This window comes from Numenius arquata, chromosome 5 (assembly GCF_964106895.1).
Source record: "Numenius arquata chromosome 5, bNumArq3.hap1.1, whole genome shotgun sequence".
In the NCBI taxonomy this organism is placed as follows: Eukaryota; Metazoa; Chordata; class Aves; order Charadriiformes; family Scolopacidae; genus Numenius; species Numenius arquata.
This window is the reverse complement of record NC_133580.1, coordinates 19486167-19495822: the sequence shown is the minus strand read 5'-3', so window position 1 is coordinate 19495822 and position 9656 is coordinate 19486167. Positions and strand designations below refer to the sequence as shown.

The following is a 9656-nucleotide window of genomic DNA, read 5'->3' as shown; positions in this document are numbered from 1 at the left end:
AGACGTTTATTGTTTGCCTCTTGCTGCTCAGCGTGGCGACGATGCACTCGAGCACGGTCTCCTCCAGCAGTGCGGGATGCCAGGGGGACCGGCACGGTGAGGGTGCCACGGCCGGTGGGATCCCACACTCACAGGCAATTAAGCAGGTAACGACCTGTGCGTCGGCTACGTCGGGATGCATCCGGCAACGCGGCAGGTGGGTGCAGGACAGGACCCCAGCGCTGGGGGCTACACCCTGCCCAGCATCCGCGCGATCCACCAGTTGCAGGGCATGATGATGCGGCAGATGACCCTCCCGCCCTGGTAGCAGTAGGGGTAGGGGTAGTAGCCCAGGAGGGGCTCGCAGACCCGCCGGCAGTAGCGGTTGGCGCGGCGGCACTGGGCACAGCAGTAGCCTCGCTCGTCCCACAAGGGGTGGAACTCCAGCCCATTCTCCGACTGCCGGGAAGAGCCAGCGTCAGCACAGCCAGGGGGACGTGTGGGACACCCCAGGAACACAGAGAGGGCACCTTGGGAGGGCAGCCAGGACACCCCAGGAGCATAGACAGTTCACCATAGGATCATGGCAAGGGCATCCCAGCAGTGTGTCCAGGACACCTTGAAAGGGCAGCCAGGATGCCCCAGGAGCATGGACAGGTCACCCTAGGAACATCACCAGGGCACTCCAGAAGCATGGACAGAACACCCCAAGGAGCACAGCCAGGACACCCCAGAAGCATGGGCAGGTAACCCTAGGAACATGGCCAGGACATCCCAGGAGTGTGACCAGGACACCCCAGGAGCATGGACAGGACACCCCAGGAGCATGGACGGGATACCCCGGGACCATGGACGGGATACCCCGGGACCATGGTCAGGACACCCCAGGGTGTGATTCCCTGCACTCACGTAGTCGTTGACAGGCAGGTCCTCCTCGGTGAGCTGTCGTGCCCGGCGTTTGGGCCCTGGCTGCACATCCTTCTCCACCTCGTGTTCGCTTCCTCCATCCAACCAGCTCTGGTTGTCCATGAGCAGCTCAGGATCCTCTTCTTCTGCCCCTTCAAGGTCAGCTGGCTCAGGAGCTACGGGAAGAGCCCAAACATTGCTGTCACCAACCAGGGAGCAGGTGTTAATGTCTCTACCAAAATTTGGTGCCATGGTACAAGAGGAGGAGGAAAGTGCTCTGACATACAAGCCTCACCAGCAAACCATCTCTACTCCATTGCCTCCTGCTCGTACTAAGCCTGAAAGAGGGGCTGTAGGAGACAATATGTCAGGAGGAGAGGGTGGAGAAGACACGGCCCATCCCCTCCACATGCTCACGGGTGGTGGGTGCCCGTGGGTGGTGTTGGCAGCCCCTGTACAGGTCTGCGGGTGCAGGGAAGCCCATCCTCATGGTAGGCTCTGCTGCTGTGGAGGGGCAGTTTGTAGATACCTAGCGAAGCAACATGATTTGGGGTAGATTATACTCAGCTACAGCACCTCTTGGTGGCTTAGGTAATACCTGCAGTGACATTAATTTTCTTTGCAGCTGGGATTAACAGCAGAGACCGAGAAAGCAGAAGGGGTCAGAAAGAACCCTCCCTCCATATTGGGGACCTCTGATGCCCACTTGCTCCTGGGACCACCGATGGCTGTGAGCCGACTGGTCCCCTTGGGGGACAGGACGTTCCTCTGCAGCTCTGTGGCTGCTGAGCAGATGGAGTTTTCTTGGTAGGAGTTTTTAAACTAGCTCATTCGGAGAGAAGTGGGTTAGAGAGAGCGGGTAATTACACCGGCGGATCTCAGAGGCCACAACCTCTGCGAGGGCTGTGTGGCGAGCAGCTGGAGGTGGCAACCCCGTCGTGTGATTTAGATGCAGGTGTCTGCTCACGCTCTGATGTTCATGCGGCGATGAGAATTTAGGCGTCCCAGTTTCCAGCAGTGCTGTCTTCTTTGCAGGTACAAAGGGGTTTGGGTTTTTTTTTTTGGTTTTTTTTTTACCTTGTTACGAGGAGGGTGGCCACTCTGCAAAGCGCAGGGAGGTGGGGAGCCAGCAGAGACAAGCACTTTGCAGAGAGAAACTTCATCCCCTGCTATTACATTGGCCATGTTCTCTCGCAGTCGTGGCCAACATTATGCTGATGTACAACGGGGCTGTGGAAATGGGTTCCCACCACATTGCACTGGGGCAAATGGCAGAGCGGACACGGGTGGGTGGCAGGGCCGCTCCCGGCGAGGGGGCTCATGAGCACTTTGGGGAGGAGATGGCTCCTTGTACCTGCTATTGGTGTGGGGTGGATCCAGTAGATGGTCACGTTTCTGCAGATGTCAAAAATTTTGGAGCTCTTCAGGAACTCCTTGTTCTGAATGGGCTTTTCCCCGGGCACCCAGACCACAGACTGCTCAAAGTAGGTGGTAGTGATTTCTTCTCCCTGGAACAAGAGTGAGATTTCACCCTGGGGTGGTAAGACACCCTCTTCCCCACCCCTGGCTGCTTCTCCTCCCCTTAGCTTATCCAGAAGCACCTCTCCCCTCCCAGAGAGCAGATGGACTTCATCTGCCTTGGCTTGTGGTGCTCACTGGGTTCATAATACCCTGCCGGTCCTCACACAGGGAGACCCATCATGAGCCTTATCTTTCCTGCCCGCTCTCAGCCAACAACCCCACGCTCTCCCCCCTCCACTGTTCATCGTGCTTCAAGAGCCTTCTCCTGTGCAGTCCCCACCATCTGGAAGAGCCTTCTGGAGCGCCCCAGCTCATTTCAAACCCAAGATTAAAACATCTCCTCTCTGCTTTGCTCTTACTACTTAATTTCTCTCTCCTTCTGCTACTGATTTTGTGATCGAATGCTTTAATTTATTCCTCACAGAAATTCTTTGCACGGCCGTGCTCTGTAATTTATACCACATGTCTCTGCTGTTGCATTAGTCCATGGTGTGTTTTGGCAGGCGCTTAGGGAGGGAGATATATAAAGATTATTGGATGGGTCTGCGCCGAGCTATCTGCCAAGGCAACGTTGTCTGTGTTGGTGGTGGTAGCCCGTAAGAGCAAGCTGGCAAATGGCGTTTTTCTCTCCAGAAGGCGTCTGGAGCTGTATTTCTCCTTTATAGCGGTTTTTCCTGGTGGCTTTGGGAAGTCTTAGGCAAGCGCCAACACAACCTGACCCAACCTGAGTGGTTTTCGGAGTCTCTGCTGAAAGCCGTGGGGCTGGGGGTGGGGGGGTGCTGCCTGCAGGGCCTAGCAGCACATGGGCTCTGGGAAGAGACGACTACATCTTAAATCTACATTTATCTCATTGGGTTTTACATCCCAGCTCTCTACCTGGGGCTACGTTCTGCTAAAGCCTGGGAAGTCATATCCCTTTTACGAGGGTAGCCGAAAAGATCTATTAGCTTCTTACGGCGTAATCAAAGAACCAGTGTCTGGGAATTTGGGTCATGATTCAGGGAAATGTTTCTGCCCACGCTTCGTTTCAAGCATGTGTCCTGCTGGCATTTTATCTGCAGCGGGTTCCTTGTGGGGGGGACTCAATCTGCTAACACCCTGCGTCTTGCAAACGGGGAGGTGGGAGGGCTGTGCCACCACCGGGGGCTCGGGGACGGGGGACAACTGCTTTCAAGGGATGGAGCCGTCACCCTGGGGTTACACTGTCAGAGAGGGGTGGAAATATGGAGTCAAATGCTTTTTCCTCGCAGCGTCCAAAGCGTGTGACTCCTTGCAGCAGGATGCGGAGGGGAGAAGTGAAATGGGTGCGAGAAGCAACCAGGCACACGGGTGGGAGGGGGATCCATGCAGGACGGGGAGGGGGCCCCAGCCCGTCGCTCCCCACCTCCCAGGGCTGCACGCCAAGCGCTCTCTCAAATCGCATTTCCTAAACACGGCTGCTCTTTTAAATTCATTACTTCTGCCTCATTCTGCTGGAGAACACGGGGCTCAGTTCTTGGGGAAAAACAATTTGATTGACTTTTTGGTGCCTGCTAATCCTGAGCTGCCTTGCGACCTTCCGACTACAACAGGATTATTGTCCTTGATCTCCGGTATTGTGCCGAGAGGTTTTTGTCTGTCGGCTCTCTAATCCCGTCTCTTTCCACTTGTTGTTTTTAGAAGCAATCCTCTGAAATAAGATCTTTTTATGAAGCGATCACAACTCATTATTTCTTTATTGCAGCATCCCTGGGAAGGCTGGAGCAGATGGGAGGGCGGTGGGAACGGCGGCCGCACTCCCAACTCCAGGGAGAGGAGAGGAGAGGAGAGGAGAGGAGAGGGTTTCACCGGGGACGGAGGGGTCTCCTGCTTTATTCACTTACCTCAAGCTCAGGGATCTTGGCCTCTGTCGTCTCAGGTAGGACTTTAGTCTGAGTTTTGATGAAACATTTCTGAAGTCCCACAAAGAAGATGCCAGTTATTCCCTACAGCATCAAAAACAAACACCAAAAAAAAAAAAAAAAAGGCAGCAGTCAGGGCAAAGCAGGAGGATAAATAACCCCCTCACACGGAGGGTATAGCTGGATGAGGGCTCAGTCGTGTTCTTCCTGTGGATGTTTTTGTGCAAACTCTGTTCAGGGGCAGTGCTAAGATGTACTAATAGGTTGCCCTAAGGGATATTGCATTTTATGGTTTGGGAGAATTGGGCTTTTTACAAATATTTTAAGGCAGACAGTCATAAAATTTTTACTTCTCTCCCCTTCTCCTTATAACTACCACAAGCTCTAGTTATCACAAATAAAAATATGCAGAATAGCATCTGACCGTTATGCTTATATGAACATTCAGCCCCCAGTTCCTGCTAGGCTATTAGCTGAAAATTTTGCCATATGTCACTGCACAGGGTATTTCCCTACAAATTTTAATTAGGTTTCAGTGAGAGCCTACAATATTGTCATGAGGTTTTAATGCTCTCCAGACAGACAAATGTACTGGGCTCGGATAGATTTATGATGATTGCGTTCCTTTTGCAAGGGTAAATCCAATAACTAGGTCTTGCTTTTAAGATGTATTTTGTTGGAACTCAACCACGCCACTATTAAATGCCGGTGGAAGCTTATGTAGATACACATCTCCTGTCCTTTGAGAACATCCCTAGAGAGTCTGCATCTGGGCATTGCTCTCCCTGATCATCCTCAGGGTTGGAGCAACGCCATGGTGTCCTAAGGGATCCCACTGGTCCTTCTGCAAGATGGCAGGAGGGCTCCAGGGGACAAACCCTGCCCCACTCACGTTTTTGAAGTCATGGATCTCCAGGATTTCCTCACTGCCGTTCCCGCTCCTGAAGGTCTCCGTCCTGGCCAGCGGGTCGATCTCCATCACAATCTTCTTCTTCTCGCCGTGGCTGAAGAATGTGTGCTCCATGTCGTAAACCTGTGAGGGCCAAAACCGCACAGGGGTTGGCTCAACCCCCACCTGATTTCCCACGCTGGCTGGTGGGTGAGCAGGCTGGTGCTGGGCACCTCATCCCTGCTGCTGGGTACCCTGCCATGGGGCTGGCTGCTTCTCCAGCCCCGGCTCTGAGCCAAGACGGTCTTCTGGATTGTGCAAAGAGAGGCAGCTCCAGGGCTTGGAAGAGGGACGGGATGGGGCCAGGCTGTGGAGGGACATATGGGTCAAGCCTGGGAGAAGATGCTCATCCCACACTTGCACCAGAAGTTTTGCCACGTCTCAGCCTTTGCCGGTGCTTTCTGTGGCATGAGCCTGTTTATGTCCCAGGCTGGACTGAACTTCTGAGCTCAAGAGACCTCGCTTTCCCCTCTCCCTGGCTTGCTTGTTCTGTCATCGCATCCCTGTCTTACTTGTTCCATGACTCTGTCTTTCTTGCTCCATCACTGTGTCCCCATCTTTTTTGCTCCATCTTTGCATCCCTGTCCTTTTCGCTCCATCGCTGTGTCCCCATCTTTCTTGCTCCATCGCTGTGTCCCCATCTTTCTTGCTTCATCACTGCATCCCTGGCTTTCTTGCTCCATCACTGTATTCCCAGGTCACTTGCTCCATCACTGTGTCCCATCTTTCTTGTTCCATTCCTGCATCCCTGGCTCACTTGCACCATCTCTGTGCCTTCTGTTTTTCCTGGAAAGGCAGAGGTAAAAGCCTCTCTCTGCCTGGAGGGGATCAGGGATTGCCTGTGGATCAAAGACCTCCTCGAGGGCTGCTGAAGAGCTTCAGGGCGCAGCAGCCGGCTTCCCGGCGGCACTCATCCCGGCGGGGAGCCGGGGGGAGCAGCCCTCTCCTCCTCGCAGGTGCTCGCCACGCTCAGCCAGCCCGGCAGCCCTCCAGTCTCCGCGGATGCCTGACCCTTCAAGGATGAGTGGTGGCAGATGCTATTTGAAGCACAAGAATGATTCTGCTGGCGCGGCGAGAGCTGGCGAGCCTTGGAGAGTCTCCTTCCCCAAATCAAACGGTGTCATGCGGAAGAAAAGGGCTTGTGCAAAACCCCTCAGGTCCACAGGGTGGAGGGGGGTGATGGAGGCAGGGGGATGGGAAAGCTCTGTTTGTTGCCCAGCACGGCCGTGGAAGGAGCGCTCTCGCCCTGCAGCAAAACCCGGGTGAGGGGCAGGGGCTCTGCCTGCAGTCCCAACCTAAACTCCTGTTCACAGTCCCCTAGTTCTTGCACATCCCTCCCCATCAAGGGGTTCAAAGCCTCTTAGCAACGTTTTCAGCATCAGCATCCCCTGTTTTGCAGCCTCCAGAGGAAGCCTGGGCGCAGAACTGTCGGGTACCTTTGCCCCTGCTCAGAAGAGCGATGTGAGCCTTGGCAGCCATGAGCATCTCCTCGTAGTCAGCAGGAGGCTTTTATAAAGATATACGGCTCTCAACGGATTTTATGGTATGGTAAAAATAGTCTGAAGCCTAAAATGGCTGGAAGGCCGCTGGTTTTGACTGACAAAATGCACACGGAGCCATAAATCAGTTCTAGGAGGGTAGGATCCCGGGTGGCACCTTACCTTCGAGTGCCTCTCCATTTACGAAGAATTGTTTCAGCCGGCGCAGTGGCCAGCTAACCCATTTGAGGTTGGCACTGCTCAGGGAGCTGCGAGATGTTTTATGGGGCTAAAAAATGACACTCGCTCGCCAGTCGTTGAAATACGTCCCCCCTGCGAGGCCGCCACGAGCCCCTCGTTAGCTGACTCATCTCCTTCGCTCGCCGGCGGGGATGCTGCCATGCAGAGGGCAGTGCCATGTCCAAGGCCACCCCTCGGAGGAAGAAGTCTTCTTTAAAGATTTTTTTCCACTCTCCAGTTGCATGAAGGGACCTGGAAGGGTTTTTTGTTCTTTGAAGAGTTTAATTCCCCCTGGTTTATATTTTTGAGCGTTAGGAACTTCCAGCCTCCCCCATCCTGCTGTTCCCGGAGGAATCCTGGGCCAGTCGGAGAAACTGCTGCCCCGCGGCTGCAAAGGATGCGGTGATGCCAGACATCTGGACCATCGGTGTGGAGCAGGAACTTCTTTGCTTTCCTGCTCTCCTGCGACCTCGTGTTTCACTTGCCCACCATCAGGCATCGTGAAGGGCTTTCAGAAATACCAAAGGACTCCATCTTCCACTGGTGAGGATGCCGAGGGCCGGTGCTCTGGATAACCTTTCCCAGGCTGCGGCAATGGCTCTGCACCGCCGGCTCAGAGAAAACCTCCCCTCCAGGGGTTAACAGCCTCTTCCCCCTGCCGCTGGCACACACCCTGTTTTTCGAGGAACAGTAGAGACTTTATAACTGTCTTGGCAGGAGCCTGGAGGCACATATGGCTTTTATTTCTTTTTCTTTTATTTTTTGGGGGTATTTATTTCTATTTGCTGATAAGAAGTCAAAGTTTCCAGCGAGCGGGGTGCTTCCTCTGCCCGGTGGGAGGGCAGCCTGGCCGGGCGGGCAGGGAGAAGAGAGGAGATGCCACCGTGGGAAAGAGGCCACCTTGGCTGCGCACAGGAATTTTGGAGACGTTCTTGAGAGTCGGCAAAACCCAGGTGCGAAGCGGGGCCTCCTGGATGAGCATGGCAACTCAAAGGGGAGGAGGATGAGGAGCACCAGGCACGGTTGGATTCGAGGTTAAGCAATTTGCTCAGGGTATGGGACAAAAAAAAAAAAAAAAAAAAGGTTTTGGGCAGAATTGCCAAGATCTTGGCCGGAATGGGTAGAGATGCCACCCCCGGCACGCTCAGCACTTACGGCAGCGTCCGTCTGGGGAGCTGGGGATAAACGAGCACAATCCAGTTAGCAGGAGCTCCTCCAAAAGCTAATCCATCTCACCGTCCCCTCACATTGCAGACACATTAAAGTAAGAAATATAATCCATGACAATCAATCACTGCTGCGTCCTGGCTTTCTCCCCTCTTTATGCAGTGGCATAATGACTTTTCCACCAGTTTCTGGCAAGATAATTGAAATGAAATGGAAAATATTTTCTTACTTGTCATAAAATTTGCTGCCGGTGAAACGGGAGTAACTTTAACTCTTCATGGCGTAGCTCCCATCCCCTGTAATTGTCAGTTAGGGAAAGTATGTGGTGACAGAGGGAAAAAAACCCCAGCCTGTATAAAGTAAAAGCTAGTTATGAATAATACAAAGATTTTTAAAAGTCTCATGAATACTTGTGGTCTAAGAAAATGCATTTTGTAAAGTTGCCTGGGTTTGGGGATGTAGTTAAAACTTTTGGCGAGTTGAGGAGGGGGGGGGACAGCTCGCTCTGGGGAAGTGGCACTCAGAAACACTGGATCAGAGAGTTTTTACTTACTTTTCTGGGTGCTGGGCTCCAGAGATATTTGACACCAAAAAAAATCAGAATAAGAGAGATGAGCAGCACGCTGAAGAGCAGTCCGCAGATCTGGTATCTGGTGCAGGTCTTCTTTCGCCTCTTGGATGCTTCTGCCTAATTAATGAGGGGACAGGGAGAGGCAGAGGTTGGATGATTGTCCAAGGAGGGACAGGTACACATGCATCTCGGACATTTGTCATGCTGTCAAGCTGCAGGGTGGCAAAGCAAGCCACCAACTTACGTCCAGAAAGCGGCAGTCCTCCGGGCTCTCCCGAGCCGTCCCTCCCATGGTCTCGGCTGTGTGCGAGGACGCCAGCCCGCTCCGAGGTGGAGTTACGGAGGCTCTGGGCTGTGGGGAAGGGAGGGCTGGGTCGCTGCCGCCCCCCTGACGGTGGCAGCCAGCTTTTTCCCCACAGCTGCCAGCCCCGGGTGCTCCCGCAGCCCTTGCTCTTTGCAGGGGGCAAAAAAATTCCCATGAGAATTGGAAATGAGCCCGCAGGAAGCTCCGCTGCACGGTGTCCGTCAGTCACATCCATTTTTTCCTTTAATCTCGGCTCCTGCCCTCCGCTTCTGCCCCTGCGCTGATGGCTGGGGGTGCCTGGGCGGTGTGAGAGCTCCCAGGCTCTCCCAGGGGCTCCGGGGATGCGGGTACTGATGCTCTCGGGGGGCTGCTCCCCTCTGCTCGGGCGTGCAGGGGGGATTCTGCAGCAGGGATGGCCCAGGAGCTGCGGTGGGGTGTCTGCGTGGCAGGGGGACAGGGGGACGGCAGGGGGGCAGGCATGTGCGTGGGTGTGCATATACATGTGCATGTGTGTGTATGCATGGGTACGTGTGTGCACGTGCATATGTGTGCATGAGCTTTTGCATGCGTGTGTGTGCAAGTGCAGTTATCGTTTAAGAAACCCACAAGGTTTTAGTGTCATTTGGATAATTATTCTCTCACCCGATGACCCCTCCCCACC

General features: G+C 54.1%; 1 protein-coding gene across 1 annotated transcript; it reads right to left on the bottom strand.

The window, feature by feature from the left end:
• Positions 1-228: 228 nt before the first annotated feature.
• On the bottom strand, positions 229-8983 carry TNMD (tenomodulin). Its single transcript, XM_074148178.1, has 7 exons — positions 8936-8983; positions 8674-8808; positions 5179-5319; positions 4269-4370; positions 2240-2393; positions 889-1061; positions 229-438 (listed from the first exon to the last, which is right to left on the bottom strand). Exons 1-7 carry the CDS (start codon positions 8981-8983, stop codon positions 229-231), a joined length of 963 nt encoding a protein of 320 aa, XP_074004279.1.
• Positions 8984-9656: the final 673 nt, after the last annotated feature.

Bases quoted from the DNA above. Each gene is read 5' to 3' on its own strand.
- TNMD (XM_074148178.1), bottom strand. From the start codon at position 8,983: ATGGGAGGGACGGCTCGGGAGAGCCCGGAGGACTGCCGCTTTCTGGAC. The intron at 2,394-4,268 runs GTAAGTGAATAA...CTCTTGTTCCAG, and splicing joins CCAAGATCCCTGAGCTTGAG to GGAGAAGAAATCACTACCAC. The intron at 439-888 runs GTGAGTGCAGGG...TCTTCCCGGCAG, and splicing joins ACCTGCCTGTCAACGACTAC to TCGGAGAATGGGCTGGAGTT.